Source organism: Ictidomys tridecemlineatus, chromosome 14 (genome assembly GCF_052094955.1).
Source record: "Ictidomys tridecemlineatus isolate mIctTri1 chromosome 14, mIctTri1.hap1, whole genome shotgun sequence".
In the NCBI taxonomy this organism is placed as follows: Eukaryota; Metazoa; Chordata; class Mammalia; order Rodentia; family Sciuridae; genus Ictidomys; species Ictidomys tridecemlineatus.
Window position 1 is genome coordinate 63,476,960 of NC_135490.1, and position 24,870 is coordinate 63,501,829.

General features: G+C 34.0%; 2 protein-coding genes across 2 annotated transcripts in view; both read left to right on the plus strand.

Moving 5' to 3' along the window:
• Adam9 (ADAM metallopeptidase domain 9) overlaps window positions 1-18,783 on the plus strand; it is an 87,009-nt gene extending 68,226 nt beyond the window's left edge. The window contains exons 17-22 of the mRNA XM_005338403.5: window positions 4,488-4,568; window positions 4,829-4,934; window positions 9,361-9,502; window positions 11,189-11,276; window positions 15,559-15,626; window positions 17,413-18,783. Of these exons, the coding sequence (XP_005338460.1) occupies window positions 4,488-4,568; window positions 4,829-4,934; window positions 9,361-9,502; window positions 11,189-11,276; window positions 15,559-15,626; window positions 17,413-17,506 (579 nt within the window). The 3' untranslated portion in view covers window positions 17,507-18,783. The remainder of the gene's footprint in view (window positions 1-4,487; window positions 4,569-4,828; window positions 4,935-9,360; window positions 9,503-11,188; window positions 11,277-15,558; window positions 15,627-17,412) is intronic.
• Window positions 18,784-18,895: 112 nt separating this feature from the next.
• LOC101959192 (disintegrin and metalloproteinase domain-containing protein 32) overlaps window positions 18,896-24,870 on the plus strand; it is a 131,322-nt gene continuing 125,347 nt past the window's right edge. The window contains exon 1 of the mRNA XM_078031249.1: window positions 18,896-21,768. Within this exon, the coding sequence (XP_077887375.1) occupies window positions 21,276-21,768 (493 nt within the window). The 5' untranslated portion in view covers window positions 18,896-21,275. The remainder of the gene's footprint in view (window positions 21,769-24,870) is intronic.

Genomic DNA, 24,870 nt, shown 5'->3' on the forward strand with positions numbered 1-24,870 from the left:
AATGAATAGAGAGGTGTTATGTATTGACCCAGTTATATCCCAGTATTAAGGATGTAAATATTAAACAGTACTTACTTTGAGAAGGTAGAGGAGGAACATTGGGGTTTGTGTAAGAAAGCTGAATTCTTATTTATCATAAAAGATGTAAGTTGATGATGTCTAAAATAGACAAATCAAAAAAAATATCAATTTAAAATAGAGAGGTAATTATCACAAGAAATAGCAGTTGCCTCTGGACTCTTTGACTGACAGATTACATAAGAGTGGGTCAGGGAGTTGTTTCTGCCATAAACCCTCTATCAGTATTTGTTTTTTAACCATATATATTATATTATATTATATATTATATATATGTTTTGTTGCATTTTCTCTTTTTGATTAATTTTTAAATTTATATATGACAGTGAAATGCATTACAATTCATATTACACATATAGAGTACATTTTTTCATATCTGGTTGTATACAAAGTATATTCACACCAATTCATGTCTTCATACATATAGTTTGGATTATAATGTCCATTACATTCCACCATCATTTCTATCCCCATGCCCCCCTCTTCCCCTCTGCCCTATCTAGAGTTTGTCTATTCCTCCCATGCTCCCCCTCCCTACCCCAATATGAATCAGCCTCCTTATGTGGGGAAAAAGGTACACTCATACACTGCTGGTGGGACTGCAAATTGGTACAGCCGATATGGAAAGCAGTATGGAGATTTCTTGGAAAATTGGGAATGGAACCACCATTTGACCTAGCTATCCCTCTCCTTGGCCTGTAACCAAAGGACTTAAAAATAGCATACTACAGGGACATAGCCACATCAATGTTTATAGCAGCACAATTCACAATCGCTAAACTATGGAACTAACCTAGATCCCCTTCAATAGATGAATGGATAAAAAAGTGGCATATTTATGTTTTTTAATAGTGTGTGTATATGTGTATATATATACACACACATATATTTATATTTTAATATTAAATGAAAAAGCAGAGAACAACTGGTACCACATTCTTTCGAAGTGATGTTATGGACTGGGGAGATAGCTCAGTTGGTAGAGTGCTTTCTTGCATGCACAAGGCCCTGGGTTCAATCCCCAGCACCAAAACCAAAACAAAATAACAACAAAAAAAGAAGTGATGTTGCAAGTGTTGTGTCAACTTTGTTAGGAGTAGTACAGCAAAGTGCTGGTTACCTGGTTTGAAAATCATAACCATCAAAGCATGCATTCCCCCCACCCAAAATGTTAGCTTAAGCAAAGGCAAATTTTTATGAAAATATACTGACTCTTGGTTTTGAAAATTGGGCATATTTTTATGGCTTTTAAAGGCATCAGGCATTTGCTTGGGCTTGGAATGAGATACAGGGTTAATGGGTTGACTCTAGGTTCATTTTTTGATGAATATTCTGAGTGCATTTGAAATGAGTGTATTATTGCTTATAACATGTAGTGTTTGATAATTATATATTCACATCTATCACATTCTTATTTATTGTTCTTAAAGTGTTAAAGATTTATAGAAAGGAATACTAAAGTCACTGAGTCACTTCTGTTTTCATTTTCTCTTATAGTTACAGATTTTTTTTATACTAGGAGTGCTAAATGCTATATCTGAGGTAGAGTTTCTTGATTATCATAATTTAGTTGTGGGTTATAACTTTTATTAATTTATAGTGCTTCTTTGTTATATTTTAATGTTTTGTCTTAAAATTTACTTTAATTGATATTCTTACTGTACTTTGTCTAATAGATTTTTTCCCAGCCCTTTTCAGTGACATTTAGCTTTATGCATCTGAATATAACTAGATTTTATTCTATGCCCCAATATAAATTCTTTCTTCCTTTGGTAAACATTAAACAATTGGAACATCATATTTTAATTATTAAAAAATTTTAAAATATTGTATTAAAACAAAAAACAAAGACACTCTGATGATGTCCCACTTGTTTTCCCCTTTTCAAACTCATTTTCTAGGGTAATCACTGTGTTGTGTACCTGTGCAGTCCTCACCCTCTCTGGGCATTTAGAAATATTTATACTCTCTACCACTTCCACACACTTTAAAAAAATAGAAATAGATTAGACTTTAATATTCTGAAATGTGTTTACTCAGTGGTACAGGGTAAAGGCCTTTCATGTCAGGAAAATCTACTTTATTCCATATTCCATTTTAGATATAGCAATTATTTAATGATATTATGGAGATTTATATTGTTTACAATTTAGTGCTGAATGTTTTTCTGCATTTAATCTAATCTGCTTTTATAAATACTTCTGTTGGATAGATGTCAAGTATTCTTTTTTAAGATTAATCATTGTGTACATGTAAAATTTTGATAGAGATTGCCATTTTACTTTTCAGTGAGACATTAACAATTTACCTTCCATCATCTGAATATGAGGGTGTCTTATTTCCCCCTAGATTCTTGTCAACATGAGTCTTTTAAATTCTTTGCATCCTGAAAATGGTTTGTATTTCCCTGCTTGAGCATTTTTTTTTCATGTTTTATTAGGTCCATTCTGAGAGGCTTATATTCATGTCTTCTGGTTTTTTGATTGGGTTGTCTCATATATAAAGACAACCTGTTAGTTAGTTATATCTGTTGTAAATGTGATCTTAATTTGTTGTTTCTTTTTACCATAAATATATATAAAAATATAGTCTTGCCCTCCTCTTCTAAGCACTTTATCAGTGTATTCTTTCCAGTTTGGTTCCTTTTACTTCACAAGGCAAACACTATTAATCAGAACATCCTTTTCTGTGAAAAACTTGAAATTTTTCTGTTCTTTAAAGTAAATTTGGGAATTATTAGCACATTTTCTCTTATTTCTATGATCTTATTTACTGCTTCAGCTATGTACTGTATATCAATTTTGGGAAAGAAACTCTCCTTTTAAAGCAATAGAGAAACTGGTGGTAAATATCTGCTCTAAAATATTTATGGATGCATGAAAAAAGTATTTTCTAAATCTTTTTTCAAGATTACTAGGCAGCTAGAGGACAGATGAGGTATGAATTTGCATTGTAGAATCTTCTGTCCTTTTTGTACTTTTAATAACATACATATATTTTCTATTTAAAAATTGACTGAAATAATTGGAGGCAATGTATTTCTCTAAGTACAATTCTGTTCAAGCCTGTGTATTTTTTAGTAAAGGTAACTGTTGAGATTTCCCTGTATCAATGTATGTTTGTTCTCATATTGTTTTTTATTTCATTAGTGTATTTAAACATTCTGATCTTGTATAGTTGGTAACCTAATAACATTTAAAATAGTTCCCAACAATTTTTAAAAAAGATTGGTCCTTATTTAGAAAGATTACCATGCTGTGCTATTTAGCAGAAAAAAGGTATAAAATTGAAAGTGTATTCTGATAAATCAAACAAAGATTTCATACACACATTAAAAATTATCTTTTTTTCTAACCTCACAAAAGAGCAGTGTTCATAAAGATGTTTATTTTCTAGAAAGAGAAAAATTTCTAGTAAGTTTTTAGTTGATTCCTTTAGATCTTTAATATTTTTCTGAGGTAATACTTCTAAATCTCTTTCAATATTTAGGACTGTCTTCTGTTTTATACCTCATTGCATGAACCAGAATTTCCAGAGCCATATAAGATAATAACGATTTATTTTCAATGGTGCTTTTCATAGAAATGCCTCTATTATTTCATTACAAATCATGATGTTGGAAGATAGGTTTTGTTTTGCCAACAAAGTATTATTTCATTTTATGTTTGAGAAAACTAAAAATATTGAAATGCTTCTCATTTTATCAGCTGCTATTTTGATGTCTGTTGTAATAACAATGGTTTATAAGAGGTATTATAGTAATAGATTTCCCTAAGATTAAATCTTTTTTTTTAAACTTTTTTTTTTAAGAGAGAGAGAATTTTTAAATATTTATTTATTTATTTTTTAGTTTTCGGCAGATACAGCATCTTTGTTTGTATGTGGTGCTGAGGATTGAACCCGGGCCGCATGCATGCCAGGCGAGCAAGCTACCGCTTGAGCCACATCCCCAGCCCAGATTAAATCTTTCTTATTGTTCTGAGATCAACTCTATTTGGTCACTTTTTTTTTTTTTTTCAGTGTTGGGGTTTGAACTCAGAGCCTTGTGCATGCTAAGCAAGCACTATACCACTACCACTGAGCCACACCCCTAGCCCTGGTCATTTTTGATTTGAAAAAAATTCATTTGCAAATATTTTCCTGGCACATTTATATTCATAGAATAAAGTTTTTTCTTTGTGTTTGGCCTTATCATTTTTGTCTTTTTTGATCATTAGTTCTGTTAAATAGTTAATTTCTCTTATTTTTCTACATTTTCAAAAATATAATAATACTGGAACTAACCATTGCTTGACAATTTGGAAAGAACTTTTAAATGAAATAATTTGCACTCAGTTTTTTTTCTGGGTACTTCTTTATTAATGCATTCAATTTTTCTTTACTTAGTTCTTTTTTTCCCCCTCACTTAGATCTGTAGGAACTTCCAATGTGTAAATGCTTCTGTTCTGAATTATGACTGTGATGTTCAGGAAAAGTGTCATGGACATGGGGTAAGTAATGTTCTCTTGATTTGTTTATAAAAGTAGAGCTGACAATGAGAATTTCCCATAAGGTTATGACATGAGAATTCCCAAGATTTCTTGATTTTAAGATGATGATAAATTTGTTGATACTGAGGAAACTTTTCATTCTTAAAAAGAGAGTTTTATGAGTTTATGAATTTAGCCCTCTCTCTTGGTTTTCATTCTAGAGTTGATGATACAGAGCAACATTCACAATTAACAAAAGTGGTATTTTGATTGTTTTGAAGGTATGTAATAGCAATAAGAATTGTCACTGTGAAGATGGCTGGGCTCCCCCAAATTGTGAGACTAGCGGATATGGAGGAAGCGTGGACAGTGGACCTACGTACAATGGTAAGGAATATTGAAGAAATTAGTGCATTCTCCCAGGGGATTGAGTCACAAATCGGTTATCCTTGTAACTTTCCCTCACTTCCCGTATCAGCTGTACATTAAATGGTTTTGATTTTGCTCCCCTAAATTCTTTGCACAGGCTTCTAGGGTTTTTTGTTTGTTTGTTTGGTTCTTCTCCATTTTTAAAAATTTCTTTCCTGGACTTATAGAATAGCCTCTTATCTGGATTACCTGTTTACCATGTTGCTCCCCATTATCTGTGGTCCATACTACCTTATAGAGTTTTAGTATTTTTCTTTAAGAATTCAGTTTGGTTATGTCAGTGTCTTGCTTATAATTCAGTGCTTTTATGTTGCTATCACAAATACTGAAGTCCATAAATCCTTAACATGACTTACTCCTGCATGATTTGCCCCTAGCTTACCTTTCCAGTCTCATTTCTCTATGCCCAAGATAAACTGTGATTTATTTGACTCCTCTAATAGGTTACTCTGTTTTACTGATGAACCTTCAAATCATTTTATTTTCACATTATTGGAACTGGCAATGGATGCTCAGGCTTAAGTTTATACCTTATTCCCTGATGGACGTTTTCCATAACTGCATATATCTGAATTAATCTGCCCCTTCTCTTTGCTCTCCTAGTACTGAATTTAGCATGATCACATACTATAGTAATTACTTTTTTACTTATTTTTGTTTCCTAATGGAGTGTGAGATCCTTACTTATATTGTCTTTCTAATGAAAACATGCACTTTCTTTCTCTTGGGTAAATATTAGGTGGAATGTCTGGCTCTTATAGTAGGTGTATACTCAACTTTTTATTTTTATAACTTTATTTATTTATTTGTTTGTTTTTTTTATGTGGTGCTGAGGATTGAACCCAGTGCCTCACAGGAGCTAGGCAAGTCCTGTACCACTGAGCCATAACCCCAGCCTTACTTTAACTTTTTACGAAATTGCCAAAACGATTCTCAGAATGGTTTCAATAGTCCTTCTTTGTCCATGGTTTTAAATTCCATGGTTTCAGTTATTGTTGGTCAGCTATAGTCTGAAAAATCCCATGGTTTTAATGATCCAGGGTTCCCTGGAGCAGAAAAGCCCCCTCTGACCTTGTCAGAAGGTCAATAGCAGTCTGACACTACATCATGATAGCTATGTCATTCGCTTCACTTGATCTTAGCAGATGGGCATTTTATTATCTTATATAATCACAAGTGCCCATATAGTTACCATTTCTGGTGCTTTTCATTTCTTTGTGTAAATTTGGATTTCCATCTGGTATCATTTAATTTCTTTTTGGACAACTTTATTTTTCTTATAGTGTAGATCTACCAGAGATAAATAATTTCACCTTTCACATGTCTGAAAAAGGCTCCCCCCCACCTTGAATGATAATTTAACTGGGTGAAGAATACTAGAATGATAGCACCTTCTTCCCTTATACTTGTAAAAGAGTACCACATTGTCTCCTGACTTGCATGCTTTTCCTGGGAAATCTGCTGTTATCCTTTTATGTATGTGTGTGCATTGCTTCTGTGTGTGATGTCCCCTCCCACCCCCCGCATCCCTCCTCTGGTTACTTATAGGATTTTCTCTTTATCTCTTGTTTTTAGTTATTTATTATAATATGTATTGGGATTTGCTGAGATTTTTGGATCTCTGCTTTTAGAGTTTTCTTAAAATTTGGAAAAATTTTAAGTTTTGGCAGTTATTTTTTCACATATATTTTCTGTCTTTCTCTTCTCTCCTTCAGACTCCACTTTCATGTGGATCTGCTACTTGGAGTTCTTTCACATGTCACTGATCTGCTACTGATTTTTTTTTTTTATCACTCTCTATTTTCTAGTTTTGATTAATTTCTTTTGCTCTTCTTCAGGTTCACTCTTCTTCTGTAAGGTTTACCATTAATTCTATCTGTTGTATTTCTTAAGCATTGTAACTTTTATTTCCAAAGTTTTATTTTTTTGAATATTCATGATCCTGGACATGATTAATCTTTAGGTTTCCCAACAAATGGAATAAAATTACCATTTTAATAATTTCTGAACCCATATCTATTAATTTTATCATATATAATATTTCTCAGATGCTTTTGAATGGTTCTCCCCTTTAGTTTGCATCATATTTTCCTGCTTCTTTGCATGGCTTATAATATTTTAGTGGAGTCCAGAAATTGAGAATTTGTCTTGTGGACTGGATTTTTTGAATTTCTACTGATGAACTTTGTTCCAGTTTCACTTCAGTTATTTGGACATAGCTTGATCCATCTGGATCTTACTTTTAAGCTCAATTAATCAAGATTGGAGTAGCATTTAATCTAGGGCTGATTTTGCCCCATTACCAAGGCAAAAACCCTTCAGTTTATTCTACTCAGTGCAACATTAATTAGGAGGTTTTCTGATGTGAATCATAGATACAAGCAATCTTCCTAGTCCTGTGTGATTGTACACACAGATCCTTTCATGTGGTCCTTTTCTCCAGCTTCACGTAGCTTCCTTACGCGCATTTATTGATCAGTAGTCAACTACATATTTGCCGGAAACCTTCTGTGGGTCTTTCAGGTTCTCTCTGTGTGGCTAGTTTCCCTGTGGTGTGTTGCCCCAGTGGACTCCACCTGCCTTGGCCTCTCCAGAGCACGAGCTCTGTGTCTTCCTCACTGGCCTATGTTTGGGCGCCCATAACCTCATAATGCTCGGTAACTTTTTCTAGGCAGTAAACTGGTGCAATGTAAAGTTTTCTCTGTCTCTTAGGGATCATTTTTCTTCATTGCCTGATATCTAATGTCTTGAAAACTGTTGTTTCATATATTTGTCTGGATGTTTAACTGTTTAGTTTGGTTGAAAAATCTAGTCCCTGATTGTATCTTGGCTAGACGGGGAGGTCAGAATTATGGATTTAAATGGATATATATTCCAGTGAGTAGATGTTCTGTTTCTAAATATTTGATATTTAGATTGTTTCTGAGTTTTTGATATGCACTGTTAATATTTTTATATACATCTTAAGGCATATGCATTTTTTCATTTGAAGCATAAATTACCAGCAATGGGATTATTTGATTGAAGGATCTAATCCTTTTTATAAGTTTTAAGAAAGATTCCAAACGAATGATACCTCTGTGTTGCCACTAACAGCGTGAAGGTATTAATATCAACATAGTCTTGCCAGTATTGTATGCCTTAACTTAAATTTTCCTAGTTAATAAGTATAAATTATATATCAGGCTTGCTTTGATTTTTTCATATTTTGGTTTTTAATTGGGATAAATATTATTAACGTGGTTTTGTGCGACATTTAACAGAAATTTTTCATACAAGGAGAATTGTAAGGAAAATTTCAGAACTTAACACTTCTTTTCATATCTACTATTTTGTGTCTTCAAAGAACATAGAACAGATAAAATTAATATTAACTAGTGAATTGTAAAAAGATGTAATGAAATTTAAAATCTAGAAGTCATGAAAAGTAAGATTGATAAATTCAACAATACAAAAATAATAAATTTTTACATGGAGAAAAGCCTACTGCCATGGACAAATGACAAAATGGGGAAAATATCCAATTTACATCACAGATAAAGCTAATCTGTCTAATATATAAAAAGCTTTTAGAAACTGTGGAGAATACCAAAAGTCCAGTAGAAAAATAGTTAAAGACTGAGCTTATAAATGGTGGAAATGTGTGCTCCACCACAAAAAAGGTGCTCCATTGATAGTATTAAAAAAAGAATTGTAATTTAAAATTATATAAGATAGTCTTTTTTACCTATTACATTGGCAGAAATTTAGAATTTTGGTTCTGAGGGTGAGTCTATGAGAAATTTTTATAGAGGACACTTTGACAATTTCTTTAAAAAAAGGATGAATTATTTGCCCTTGGGAAATTATTTTGTAATTATAACATGTATTCGTATAATATGACATGTATGACATACATAGGATTATTCATTGTAGCTTTTTTTTCCAATAGTGAAATATAAGAAAAATCAAAGTATGTATCAGTAGGGTATTAGATAAATATACTATAGGGCATCCTCACAATGGAGTTTTGTATAGCAACAGAAAATGAGGAGGCCCTCTCTGTGTGATTTAGAAAGATATATAGATAATTGAAAAAAAAGTGTTTGTTGTATGTTATGTTTTGTGTAAGAAAGGGTTGACAATAAAAACATCTTGTTCATGCTTATATTTTCATGAAGGTCTACCATAAGATTAAATAATAAACTATTAGAAGTAGTTATCTTTGGTAAAAGTGAAGTGGACAGGATAAAGTGTGAGGAAGACTTCTCAATGTATTTAACTTATATCAGTTTTACATTTTAATAACACGTAGTGTACAATATTTATAATCACCTACTATGTTCTGGGTAGTATGAGTTCATTTCCAACTTAATTGCCATTAACTTAAATTTCATCTTTCTAGGAAGGAACACTGCACTGAGGGATGGACTTCTGGTGTTCTTCTTCCTAGTTGTTCCCCTTATTGCCCTTGCCACTTTTCTCTTCATCAAGAGAGATGAATTACGGAAAACCTACTTCAGAAAGAAGAGATCACAAACATATGAGTACTTAGATTTTTTTCTCCTCAATTTTATTAAATAATTTAATTGTTGATGATGGTCATATCATCATACAGATTTGTAATCCTTTAAAAATAGGGTTCTCAGATTTCTTTCCATTCTTTTAAAGTGACTAGTATGGGTTAAAAGGTGGGGGTCAAGCCACTTCTTATAATGGGAAAGGAAAAAGATTATGGGAACCCTCCTATATGCTGCTGAAAATGACCCTTATAGCGTTTATTACACTTAATATTGATTTTTGATAGTGGGGTAAGTAGAATTTGGGCTGCCATATCTGACTTGGGTCTTCTTCTAATTAGAGATTAAAATATGGAATAAAGATAAAACATAAATGTTGAAAAATGTTCTTCTTTCTCTTTATTTCATGTGTTAATTCTCACAGAGAGAATTCTTCAATTTTCAGTTTTGGAAATAGACTTTAAGAAATAAGTTCTGATTGAAAAAAGTTAAGGTTGTCATAATTCAAATACCTGACATGTCTAGTCTGTGTAGGTTAGACTCTCAAAACTCTCTTAATTATCACTTCTAATATATCAGCATCAGAATGTAGCATATATTAGCATGCATTTTGTAATAATATCTGAATTCAGGTTCCAAGTTTGTTATTAGAGAAAAATAAGCTGAAACTACAAATAAGGCTCTTTGAGTCTTGGTTTGCTTCCTATAAAATTGGAATAATAATAATCTTACCTTTCTTTGATGCAAAGATTAAATGAGGAAATAACAAAACTCGTATAACCTTGTGGGCTCATTGTAATTACTTAATAACTGAATATTATTGGTATGATAATGATTTCTAAATTATTCATATCTAGCTTTGGTTGCTCACCTTTGCTCATGGCCCTTTTTCTCACTTAGTATATAATATTTTCTCAGAGCATCCTGACATTAGCTTTAATTTTTTTAGGGGGTACCAAGGATTGAACTCGAGGGCACTCGGCCACTGAGCCACATCCCCAGCCCTAATTTGTATTTTATTTAGAGACAGGGTCTCACTGAGTTGCTTAGTGCCTCACTTTTGCTGAGATTGGCTTTGAATTTGAGATTCTCCTGCCTCAGCCTCCTGAGCTGCTGGGATTATGGGTGTGTCTACCATGCCTGGCTAGCTTTAATTTTTAATGTTTCCCATTTTTATCTTCCTGTCCTTTCTCTTCTTATAACACTTCCAACTGATCAGTCTATGTAGATCATTTCCTAATCTGCATTTTGAGTTTTGTTCAACAACTACAGGTATCTCCCATACATCTCTACTTAGCTGAATATGTCACCCGAGCATGTCTAACATTTACCTACTGTCCTTTCAGCCAACCTATTTGCTACTCCTGGACTTCCTAATTTTTAGAGTGACTATTTCAAATGTTACATATGCAGTCTAAGAATATGCTTTATTTGTCTCTAATTTAGGAAGATTTGAGGAGAAAAAGCTGGGGATTACTGGCCTAATTGACCAAATTTCATAGATTTTTATTTAATTTTAAAATGTGGTTCATATTATGTAAAGGATTAAACATGTGAAAACTTAAATGTCCTATAAAGACATCGTCTCTCCTCATGATCATCATCACTGTTACTAACATGATTATTCTGCACTAGGGAAAACAAAAGATAGATTGATGTATAATGTTAAAATTAAATTTTGATTTAAACTCAAAAGCAATCATATTTTTTCAGATCAGATGGCAAAAACCAAGCAAGTGTTTCTAGACAGCCAGTGAGTGCTCCTCGTCATGTTTCTCCAGCAACGACTCCTAGAGATGTTGTAAGTTTAAAATGAAAAAATTTTTTTCTTTACTATGTTTAAAAATGGGCAGAAGATAGAGCTAAGTGGTAGAGCACTTACTTAATGTGTATGAGACTCGGGATTCAAACTCTATTACTACAAAAAACGGTTACATAAATATAAACATAGATACTTAAGAATTGTGGAGTACTATAGGTGATCCCTGAGTTAAAGGAATACCAGCAGAATCCCTGGCTCTGAGGTTGTGGGTAAAGATGTCTGAACATGAAAAATGTCTTGCCTTGAAACCAGGATTGGGAAATGACCTGAGATTCATGTTATCAGTGTTTTGTTTTTTCTTTTTTAAACTATCTTCTGTCTTTTTGTTTTCAATACCTGGCTCTTCCCTAGAGTATGTTACCAAAGATGTGGTGCTGAACTCCTGGCTAGAGTTAATTGTTTTAGCAATAGGACCCATGATCACTGTTCCTGCATGTATTACAGAGCATTGGAATAAAGATATACTTTTACTGATATGCCTATGTCCCTAAGCAATATATATATTATTTATATATTATAGATAATATTTTATCTGCTTTTAAATGTTATAGAATGTTTTGATATTTTACCAACAGTGTACAAAGGTCCCCCCCCCTTTTTTTTAAATCTTCTCACTGCATTTGTTATCTTTAGTCTTTTTGATAAAGCATTCTTACTGGAGTGATGTGATATTTCATTGATGTGCATTTCTGTGATGCTTAGCAGTGTTGGATATTTATTCATACACCCACTGTCCCTTTGTAAATTTTTGTTTTAGAAATGTCTTTAGGCCTGTTGCCCATATTTTAATTGGGTCTTTTTTTTTTTCCTCTTGAGTTGTTTTAGTTTTCTATAAATTCTGGATATCAACCTCTTGTCAGACATACAGTTTGAAAATATTTTCTCCCATTCTGTATGTAGTCTCTTCACTCTGTTGACTGGTTCCTTTGCTCTGCAGAAGCCTTTTCATTTGATGTAATCTGTCTGTTTTTGGCTTTTGTTTCCTGTGCTTTCAGGGTTTTGCCTCCCATATCCTTGCCTATCCCAATTTCCTGCAGCATTTCCCAAATATTTTATCCAGTAATCATAGTTTAGTCCTTCTTTAAGTTAAGTTAAAGAAGGACTAAATTAAGTTTTTAATTCATTTTAAGTTAATTTTTGAGTGTGGTGAGAAATAGGAATTTAGTTTTATTTTCCTGAATGTGGATGTTCAGTTTCATATAAGCAACTATTTTTTCTTGGAACTTTGAAGAGATTATTTTTTATCTTCCTCCTTGCAATTTTGAAGCTGCCTCTTATTCTAATTGTTGCTTTAGATAATTTCTTTTCCATGTCCTTTTTCTTCTGTATCCTTAGAATACTAGAAGTGGCCTTTTAAAAACTCTTCAGTGGGCTGGGGATGTGGCTCAAGCGGTAGCGTGCTCGCCTGGCATGCGTGTGGCCTGGGTTCGATCCTCAGCACCACATACAAACAAAGATGTTGTGACCGCCGAAAACTAAAAAAGAAATATTAAAATTCTCTCTCTCTCTCTTTCTCTCTCTCTCTCTCTCCCCCCCACACTCTCTCTTAAAAAAAATAAATAAAAACTCTTCAGTGACATGTTCCACTATTGTGTACAACTAGGATGCATTAATAAAAACATTAAAATAAAAAAGAATGTCTATCAATGCAAAGAACTGTAGACTGTACCACCTGTGTGTTTACTGGAATACTGTGCAGAAATTAAAATAAAATTGGGCAGAGGAAAAAAGAAAAATACTCCTTCACAGATAGGTAGAGTTCCTGAATCTTAGGATTTACTTTTCAACAATTGTAGAAAATTCTTAACAATTATTTCTTTAAATGTTGCCTCTGCCTCATTGTCTTATTAACTTTTTCTGTAGTTCCTATTTGATGCACATTGAGACTTTTCACTGTTTTCCAAGTTACTTAACTCCTTTGATATTTCTAGTCTTTTTTGTGTACTCCATTCTGCTGATGTTAGATTACCTATCAATTGCTAACTCTCTCCTAAACTATGCCAAATCTGTTATTGAATCTTTTTGTTGAATGTTTAATTTCACTAATTTTATAGTGTATTTTATTTCTATAGTTTTCCTTATTTCAAATCTTTCTGCTTACTAAATGTGATCGTTTCTTACAGCATGGTATATTTTAGTGCTTTCATTTTGAGTAAACATAAAAGTATCCACTTTATGTGCTTTATCTCATCTTTTTATTGTATAGAATTTGGTTGGCTCTGTGGTTTGTTATTCCTGTTGAATCTTATTTCTTAGTATACTTTGTGAAAATGATTATAAACTCATATTCTTTGGAACTTCGTGTATGGAATTTATTTGAGGTTACAGTAGTTTCCTACAGAGTGTGTGTAGGAACACAGGCCCTTCAATGTCTAACATAATTTTTTCTAGGTGTTTTGGGGGCCATACACTATTATAAACTCTGCCCCTAAGCCCATGTTATGATGAATATGTGGGTAGAATTTCTCCACAAAGCCTATTTTATCTTGCTTCTGTCAGTACCAAGGCCAATATTCCACTGTAGCAAGTCCTGTATCACCACTGGCCTTTCTTGAGGCAGGTGTTCTCTTTTCCTGTTAACTCTGTGGGCCCATCACTCTAAAGATGCTAGAATTTATATACGGTGTTATAGTAAGGCAAAACTGAAGCCCTTTGTTTTGCCTCTTGTGTCTATGTATTACCTGAAAATGCGGACAGTGGACTTCCAAGGAAGGCATTTACCAGAATGCTGTTCCATACTTTGAACTCTTTCATATTTTTAATTTTTTTATTAGCAGTTTAGGTGCTCCATACTGAGAAGTTTTCTCTGAACATTTGGCCCACTGTTTGCAAGTAATGAGTATATACCCCATTCTCTTTAACAACAGCTGCTATTCCATCTTGTAGATTTTCTATAAATTTAAAACAGGTTGTTTCCCATCTTAACACAAAATATATGGCATTAGGCATCCTTGTACATTAATTTATATAATTAATGAGAAGTTTTAAATTGAGGTCTTTAAAATACCTAACATCTTTGTTACTTATAATTTTTAGCTTTTTGAAAATTATTTTTAATTGATAAATAATTATATATATATATATATATATCTGTATTTCTGGGATACAGTGTGATGTTTTGACCAATCTATACATTGTAGTAAGATTTAGTCAAGCACATTAACATATCCATCAGCAAATTATCATTCTAAGAAGTGGAATTTAAGTATCTCTGTAAAGTTCTGTGTTCATGGTTTGGTAGAAAGAGATGGAAACATTTTCTTGAATTTCTTCTCTATTTTTAGAGTACATGCACATTATTCTGTGAGGAAAAGACAGCATGTGATAGACCACCTGTCCTGTGGCAGGACTCTATAGTGAGTGCTCAAGGTTTTCTTCAGCACTGTTCATTTCCTGCCACTCACAGTGCTTTAGGAGTTAATAGTAGATAGTAGAGAAAATCCTGGGCAAGATCACTTCATCAGTGATGAGTAATTCCATCTCATCTTCCTTTTTCCCCAGAGTAATGTGATTTGTGAAAATGCTTTTGATTTTACATTCTTATTTGGGGATGAGTTATATAATCCCACTTTATTGTAAAACTTCATTTCATCTTGTCAAGGAAGAATATTATGAATTCCAAAGTGAAGGATTATAGATTAGTGATATTTACAATACCAGTTAGGTATTGTATAGATTTGACAATGACTTTTAGGAGATTTTATTTAAAATATATTGACATGATAGTTTGAACCAGATAATTGTATTTTTGTATTTTTTGAATTTTTACAATTAAAAAAAGTGAAGCCTTAAGAAAACAAAGTATTCTACTCTCAGTGGTAAAGATATGTTGAATAAGCAAATTATTTTTTTTAAAGAGAGAGAGAGAGAATTTATTAATATTTATTTTTTCAGTTTTTGGCGACACAACATCTTTGTTTGTACGTGGTGCTGAGGATCGAACCCGGGCTGCACTCATGCCAGGCGAGCGCGCAATCGCTTGAGCCACATCCCCAGCCCAAGCAAAATATTTTATTTATTTTATTTTTTTGTTGTGCTACGGGTCCAATCCAGGGCTTTGTACATGTTAGGCAAGTGCTCTACCAATGAACTGCATTCCCAATCCATTTAAGCAAAATATTTTTAAAAGTTAGCATTATAAATAGTGTGTTAATTTAAGTATACTAATGAATTTTACAAAAAAACCCAAGTTATACAGAAAATATATTGATGACTGCATTGTTGTAATAACATTAATTATTATTATCTTTTTTCTTTTTAGCCAATACATGCAAACAGATTTCCAGTACCAACTTATGCGGTCAAGCAGCCTCAGCAGTTTCCGTCAAGGTCTGAAGTGATTGTGCTTATATTACTTGACCAGAATTTCCCTTGTATTTAATTTAATTTAGGATAAGATATTTAGGCAATTTAATTTAGGGCAAGTTTAGGCAGAACACAATTTTCGGGAGGATTTGTAGGTAAGTTTTATAGTTTCATATAAATTTTGTCACATTAGTGTAGTGTCAAAAGAAATTTAAAGACGTCCAAGACTTACAGTGAACTGCTGCTGTATAGTTTTCTGGGTATAAAATTTAGGAGCAAGGGCCTCTAAAATAACCAGCATATAAGAAACTATATAGGTTAGACTGATCTTCCCATTGAGAGAGCTTTAAAATAGGTAATATAAAAAAATAGGGGGGCTGGGGCTGTAGCTCAGTGGTAGAGTACCTGCCTCGCATGTGTAAGGCACTGGGTTTGATCCTCATCACTACATAAAAATAAATAAATAAAGATATTGTGTCCATCTACAACTAAAAATATATACATAAAAAAGAAAAGAAGTAAGGAATTATAGAGCTAAGCAGAAACAGAAAGAAGTGTACAGATCATCCCAGTTTGTGGTGCCACTTTTCTGTTCTAGATGCATCTAGAAAAATACTATTATGAAAATACTGTTCTGCAAGTGACAAGTGAAAGGCTTGGAATCTGAGGAGAGCTTTCAGTAAATCACGGGTTTAGGGAAACAAAAATTGGAGTCCTTCTGAGGAGGAGGTACCATGGCAAACATCTCAGACTTTTATGTGGGGACCCAGGGAAAAGGGTGAACTATACCATCAACTGATTTTAACATTATTTTTCTTCGTGTTTGACACCCCCCCCCCCAAAAAAAAAATCCTGGAGCACAAGAAAAGAAATCATAGCTAAAATCAAGAAACAGTAGACTATAAAAACAGACTTGGAAGATATCTAGTTAGTAGTCACTTAATATGAACTTTAACTATGATGATTGTATCATGGAATTAATAGTTGAGATGGAGAATTTCAGCATAGCGCTAGAAACTTTTAAAGAAGCATCAGTGCAGATTCTAGAACTTAAAAACAGAAGAACTGAAATTAAAGACTCAGTAGAAGGACTTAAAATCAGCAGGAAAGGAGAAAATTTATTTCTACATTTACATCATAAAACACATCTGACTCCTCCTACTCCCAGTAGTACATCAAATTCCAATTACACTGGAACTTGAGGAGTGTCCCTATATGTAATTTTTACTATTTAGTAACAGTATGTTGAAATCCAATTCCTCAATTGGATTTCAACATACTGTTGAAAGGATTCAGAGAAGAATATATTAATAGAGAGACAGATATTTACCAGGTAATGTTCCAGTGTGGTATCGGAGTAGAGGTGTATTAGGATTGGATGAAGAGATGTCTGCAAGTTAAGGTATGAGGATTGAGATAGATAGGTGTAGGTGTATTAGCAGATTTAATTCTCAGAGCAGATATTGTTTGAGCGAGCTATAATTTCCCTCTGTGTACACAAGCATAGAGCTAGGTTTCAACTTAGCAGTAATTTGCTGGCTCATAAATTCTAACAGCACTAGAAAAGTGCTTCATTCTTGGTGTCCTCATTTGTTTTTTCAATATGAGTATATGGTTTCATAGAAACTAGAACCTCCATAAATTATTGATTATGGAATAACATTAATATAAGGTAATGATTCCATTTTAGATTTTAATTGGAACCCTTTAGTAATAATAATCTCAGAACATGAAATGCCTTTAACTGTTATCAGAGAGTTTGAGAATGGTGTTATGTTGAATATTAACATGTTTTTTTCCCCCTTTACAGGCCACCTCCACCACAACCTAAAGTATCATCTCAGGGAAATTTAATTCCTGCTCGTCCTGCTCCTGCACCTCCTTTATATAGTTCCCTCACTTGATTTTATATCCTTCTTTTTGCAAATGTCTTCAGGGAAGTGAGCTGATACTTTTCTTTTCCTGACATTTTCTTGAAAAGCCTTTCTTCCTTTTGCAACTATGAATGAAAACAAAATACCACAAAACAAACTTTACTAACACAGAAAACCAGAAATGGAGCGGGGAGTTGAGAAATACAAGGAAATGCAGTTAAGCCAGGGAATTTAGAGTAACATTTCCATTGCCATCACTGAATGCGTCTTATCTGATCATCTATGATGTTAATGCACTTAACATGAATCATGTTATTTTGTACATGTCATTACAGTGATTCTCAAATTCACTGTATTGTTGTAAGATTTGTCATTATTTGCTTAAATGTAATCTTGAATTTTTGACCTTAGTTATCATTAATGTAGCTTTTGGTGGAACATGTGGTAATCTAATACCTAGGACAATTGACTAATTAGCTGCCAATATTATCTAATACTTTCATCTTGCACGGATTAATAATGATAGTATACTAGAATTTTGTCTCTCATTCACTACATGAATAAATAAATATTCTGTCTTCAGAATGCACACGAGCCACAATTAAGATATTATATTGTTTTGAAAGTACAAACTATGCTAAAAGAATGTGTGTATTCACACTCAATTATTAGCTTCCCTTTTTATGATTGTCAACTAAAATGACTATTAGAAAAATTAATATTAGAATTTCTAGTATGCATCATGTTAAAGCACGGCATCCTTTCACAGTAGCATTATTTTAAATTATAAGCTTTAAGGTACGAGGTATTTAATAGATCTAATCAGATATTCTGTTGACTCATGGCTATAATAAAGCAGGAGCAATTATAATATGTTCAATCAGTTGAGCTATTGTAAAACCACTTGAGAATTTCATGAGCACTTTAAGTATAAAATCTGAATTTTCAAAGCTTGATATTAAATCATTTAGAATGTTTACATTTACTATGGTGTGCTAGATCCTGTCTCTTTTGACTCTAATATTTTCATAAAAATTAGACTGAGAAAGGAAGAAAAGGTTTTCTTAGATAAGTACTAAACTTAATGTGGTATCTGTGAGTTATTAGCTGTGTTAAAAATGAATTTTTACTATGGAAGAAATGGTATGGACAACAAAATTTTAAAAACTTAAAATTTTTTCATAACCTTTCATAATAAAGTTTAATAGGTTTATTAACTGAATTTCATTAGTTTTTAAAATTTTTTTGTTTGTGTATATATACATATGGAAATATAACATTTACAATTAATAAAATACTTGAAAATCTTTTGTCTTCCAGTAACTTCCTCAATACTCAACTATGTCTATTCTTATTAATTTAAAAGTTATAATTTTAGATAAAATCCTAATCAGACTTTTGCCAAATTATGCACAATGGCTTTGTTATTAAAGGAAAGCAGATTTGTTTCGAAGAAGATGAAAATTTCAGTTCTTTAAGGATAGCTCATTATTTTAGTAGTCAGGTACATATATCAAACATTGTGAGCCATCTCAAATGAAGTATCTTCATTTTAATTTAAATCTTGGAATGAATTTACATAGACTAAAATGTTTGTCCTTTCACTCATCTTGCCTCAGTTTTTGCAGATGTAATGCATATCATTTGAAATTTTACAGTTAGTAATGTATTAACTATGGAATGTTACGCTGCTCTTGGAGTTAGATAATTCCTGTATCTTTGACTAAAATTTTTATTTTTACTTTTTTTTGCACTGGAAATTGAACCCATGGATGCTTTACCACTGAAGTAAATCCCCAGCCCTTTAAATTTTTTTTTTTTTTTTAATTTTGAAACAGGGTCTTACTAAGTTGCTGAGGTCTATCTCAAACTTGTGATCTTCCTGAGTCTGGGTTTACAGGCGTGCACTACCATGCCTGGTTTTTCTAAAAATTTATTTCATCTGAATTTCTTTTGCTTTAAAAGATTTCTACATACTTTGTATGTTTTTCAGTTAGATTTGTCCTTGAATTATTCTGAAATATGATTAAAAATTGTAAAATTCCTTCGTCATCCAGCCCATTATGAGAAATATGAAAGTATTAAAAGACTTTCTTGTCATGTGTTAAAGAATAATAATCAAGGATAAATTACGTATAAATTTGATATCACAGACTAAGTTCACAAACTGACCTTGTTCAGTTTGATGAATTTTCCCTTAATAGCCTGAGTCTCTAGCTGTACAGTTAAGCACAATCTAGGTTTTCTAAGCAGAAATCAGATTTTATTAGATTTTGTATATGTCTCTTGAAGACTGAACTTCTGGCAAGTACTCTCTTAGGTACAGTGATATGTAAGTTGGGTGGGAGGGGAAATATGTTTCCTGCCCTTTAGAAGCATATATATTATGGAGAGAGCCGTACATACAAGTAAGAATGATACAAAAGTCTAGCCCAGCACTGTGGCTGGCCCACGCTTGTAATCCCAGCAGCTCAGGAGGCTGAGGCAGGAGTATTGTGGGTTCAAAGACAGCCTCAGTAACAGCGAGGTGCTAAGAAATTCAGTGAGACCCTGTCTCTAAATAAAATACAAAAGAGGGCTGAAAATGTGGCTCAGTGGTTGAGTGCCCCTGAGTTTAATCCCCGGTACCCCCCCCCCCCCAAAAAAGATACAAAGTCTGTTCTGTTAAAAATACAAAGGTGGAAAAAAAATACAAAGGTTGAAAGAAAAAGAAAAAACTAGAAATTCATTCAAATATCTCTTAACTGACAAGTGTAATCAAGCATTTACCACTACTAATAGTTCTAATTTCTATGAAGCAGGGCAAAACCAACTTTGGCTTAATTGCCACTCAAAAGCAGCGTTAGTCTAGAATTAGCTGATCCTATGGGATTCAGGTGAGGTATATTTTCTTTTGTTGCATTACAGATGGAACGTGGGGGTGACTGGGAGGCAGGAGGCTCTTCATTGCAAGGAAATAAGGCAATGTTTAGGAAAAGCCAGAAGTCAAAGCAGCAGAAATACTGAGCACAGAGCAAGTAGTTGGCAGACTGGGGTGTGAATTTAGAAAAATTTAAATATTGTACTGAGGCATTTGGTTAGGTTTCCTACTGGAATAGAAGTACTGTAATTGTGTTAAGAATCTTGTGTGTTACTACATGAATGAGAGTATATTTGTTACTTTGAGAAGTTTCTGAAGAACATGAATTTTTGCCTGATTGGAGAAAAAATGCCACAGCCTTTTTATGAACTCTATAATGAGCTTTGTGAGTGAGGAAATTAAAAACAACAACAACAACAAAAACATAGCAGGCTGTTATGATTTGGCTATGTGGTGGCCTCCCAAAGCTCTGTATTAATGCAGGAATATTCAGAGGTGAAGTGCTTACATTATCAGAGCTGTAACCTAATCAGCCTATCCTAGTTTCAATGAGCTGACTGGGTGGTAACCGTGGGCAGGTGGGACCTGGCTGGAGGAAAGGGTCACTGGAGGGTACATTTTCTTTTGGCCCCTTCTCCACTATCTCTCCCTCTCTGGTTCTTAAACCCATCATGAGCTTTCCTCCGCTGGGACCTTCCCCCATGATGCGGCCTCACCTTCAGCCCAGACCAATGGAGTGGGTGGACCATGGACTGAGATCTCTGAAACCCTGAACCCCAAATAGACTTTCCCTCCTCTAAATTGTTCTTGCAGGGTATTTTGCTTTCCATGGACAAAAAGCTAACACACAGGCTGTCTCCAAAAAAGTGGAAATTGACTCATTCTTCCCTTCAATATATATTTTTTTAAAAAAATCTTAGAAGCTTAGCTTCAGCAATTATGAATATATATGTATATTTAGGTGAACAGTTGTACCCCGCCCTAGGTGCTGGAGTTGTACCCCAGGGTCTCACGCATACCAGGCAAAGTTCTACCACCAAGTCACACCCCCAACCCCTGCGTGTGGCTTTTAATTCAGAACATATCACACATCTGCTTTTTAAAGCACCTGGGAAGTGTCTGCTACTGAAGAGGGAGAAGTCTGTGGGGAACACAGCCACGAGGCGGCGCGGCGGGGCGCTGGGGGATTTGGCACGTGGGCGCACCTTGCGGGCGGTTGGGGCAGGGGGCGCAGTGCACCCCGGCCTCCGGGCGCGTGCCGCCCCAGGTCCCCGCCCCACAGCCCAGACAGCAGGTCGCGGCCCAACGGCCCCCGCCAGTCCCCGCTCAGAGCCGAGGAACCAGACCATGTTCCGCCTAATGGTGCTGCTTGCTGGGCTCGGTGGCTTGTTCACGTCAACATCCAGTAAGCCAAAGGAGACACTGTTCTCAGGTGAGGGGCAGGGGAAGGACTTTCCTCTTTGAATGTGTGCTGCTGTCCTCTAATGGTGACCCAAAGCTCGCGACACCTTGGAAAACGGGCCTCCTTTGATTACTCCCCTGGGCCAGAGAAGCCACTCGTAGAGGGGCAGTATAATTTTGATAAGCTCCAGGACAAATCTCTATTCTGAATCTGAATTTGGGGGCTACCTTTCTTGTGGCTCTGTCATTCATGTCCAAATCTCAAGTTTTCAGGCTCTTCAAAAAGTACTTCAGAAACTTCTTGAACTCCAAACTCAACAAAACAAACAAAACCCCCAAACCCTGACTGCTGGGAAAACTGTTTGTTCCAAAATAAAAGATTGTGCTGCATACCATAATAATTTGTCCTGAAATAAATTTAAAAAAAGATTCAGTGAAGATGCATAGGTACTAAGGAGAGATAAGAACATTGGGAAGAGGCCTCACATATTTAAAACAGAGCTGAGGAGGATTAGATGCCTGTAAAATATGTTGATACTTGTTTTTATTCTTTCCCTTTTTACACCTTGTTCTGAGTCTTGCCATCTGTGTCAGCACATGGAGTGCCTTTCCCCTTTCATCTCTCTCATGTTCTACTATTTGGAAGTAACCAATTTAGCAGTTTTTCTATTAATGAACTTTTGGATTATTTCCAATCTATATTAGCTCCAGCCGCCCTAACAAAATACCATAGACTATATAGTTGAAAAGACCGAAATGAATTTTCTCACAGTGGGGGGTCTGGAAGGCCAAGAGCAGAGTTGGGCATGGTTGGGTTTTAGTGATTCCCTCCCTTCCCTGGCTTATAAACAATTGCCTTCTACATGTGTACTCCCACATGACCTCTCTGTGTCAAGCTTTCTAGGCCTCATAATCCCAACATAAGGGTAAATACTGTCACACTGGGACTTCAGGATTCAGCATGAGAATTTTGTGGGGTTGCATTCAGTTTATATACCACACGAAATATTTTAATTTAGTGGTGGTTAAACTTTTTGGATTCAGAATTTCTTTACACATTAACAGTTTTGGAGATCCTCAAAGACTTTTTGTTTATGTGTGTTTATATATGTCAATATTTAGCATATAATAAAATAGAAATTCAAGAATGTATATTAACTTATTAACATAAGTAATATACTTTAAAACGAATCATATTAAAAAATAGAACAGTGTAAAATACAGACATTTTTGTAAATCTCTTTAACATCTGCCTTAATTGAAGACAGCTAGATCTTGTATCTTCTGCTTTCAGTCTCTTGCTGAATGTTTCATTTAATGTGTATGTGAAGAAAATCTAGTGTATGTATTTGAAAAAGGGAGGAATTTTTTTGATAGCCTTTTTGTATAATTGAGGATATTCTCTGGTTATTATGCAAAACTTGATAAATGGTTGACAGTTCTGTTTTTAGTATAATGTATAAATTATAACATGCCAATTACTGTTGACTTAAGAGTTCTTTGTGTGCTTTGAATAATAGTCCTTTATTGGATGTGTTTTTTGCAAATATTTTCCTCCTAATCTGTGGCTTGTCTTCTCATTCTCTTTGCATTGTCTTTTATAGAGCTGAAGTTTAAAAATATTTTTCTGTGCTTTTTATCATCATATCTCCTCCCATTCTTCATTTAAAAGTTTTTCAATAATACAGAACACTCTTATTTACTCTAGTAACCATGTTGCATAATAGATGTCTGGAAGTTTTATTTCTAAAATTATTGTACCCTTTGACCAACATCTCCTCTTCCTCCTCCCATCCCTGCCCTGGTAACCATCATTCTGCTTTTTGCTTCTTTGAGAACTCAACTTTTAAAGATTCCCACATACAACTGAGTGCCTGTGGTATTTGTCCCTCTGTGTCCAGCCTATTTCATTTATCATAATGTCCTCCAGGTTCACCCATGTTACAAATGACAGGAATCCTCCTTTTTTCAGGCCAAATAGCATGATGTTATGTATATGTACCACGTGTTCTTCATCTACTCATCTGTTGTTGAACACTTACAACGCTGCAGTGAACACAGGAGCACACATGTTTCTGTGAGGTGCTGATTTCATTTCCTTTGACATATAGCCAAAAAAGGGATTATTGGATCCAGGTGAAATTTAATACCAGATAGATCTTCAACACTAGTTGAATTTACTTTTTTCATTTTAATTGACACACAGTAATTGATCATATTTATGGGGTACAATGTAATAATTTGATATGTGTATATAATGTGCAACGATAAAGTCAGAGTAATTTTCATGTTTTGTTTCCTTAAATATTTATTATTTCTTTGTGATGGTAACCTTTTAACTCCTATTTTCTAGTTATTATAAAAAATGTAATAAATTGTTGTGAACTATAGTCACTCTAACGTGCTATAGAAATTTGAACTCATTTCTCCAATGTAATTGTATTTTGGTATCCATCATCCAACCTCTCTCTATCACTTCTCCCCCCATCTTTCTAACATCCAGTAACATTGTTCTTCTCTTAACTTCTATGAAATTAATATTTTTAGCTTCCATATATTATGAGAACATGCAGTATTTTTTCTTCTGTGTCTGGCTTATTTTACCTATCTTAATTGTTTCCAGTTCCACCCATGTTGCTGCAAATGATAGGATTTCATTCTTTTATGGCTGAATAATATTCCATTGATCCATTGATCTGTTGATGAACATTTTGGTCAATTCCGTATCTTGGCTATTGTGAAGAAAGAGTACTGCAATAAACATGGGAGTGCTGGTATCTGTTTGATACACTGATCTAATTTCCTTTGGATGTATATCCAGTAGTGGGCTTGCTGGATCATATATCAGTTCTGTTTTTAGTTGTTTGAGGAGCTTCCATATTGTTCTCTATAATGGCTATACTAATTTACATTCTCACAAATGGTGTAGAAGATTTCCCTTTTTTTACACATCCTCACCAGCATTTGTTATTTTTGTCTTTCTGATTATAGCCATTCTAATTAGAGCAAAATGATAATCTAGTTGTCATTTCGATTTGCATCTTCCTCATGATTTGTAATATTGAGAATTTTTTATACATACTTGTTGGCCACCTGTGTATCTTTTTTTGATACCTGCATTTTCAGATCATTT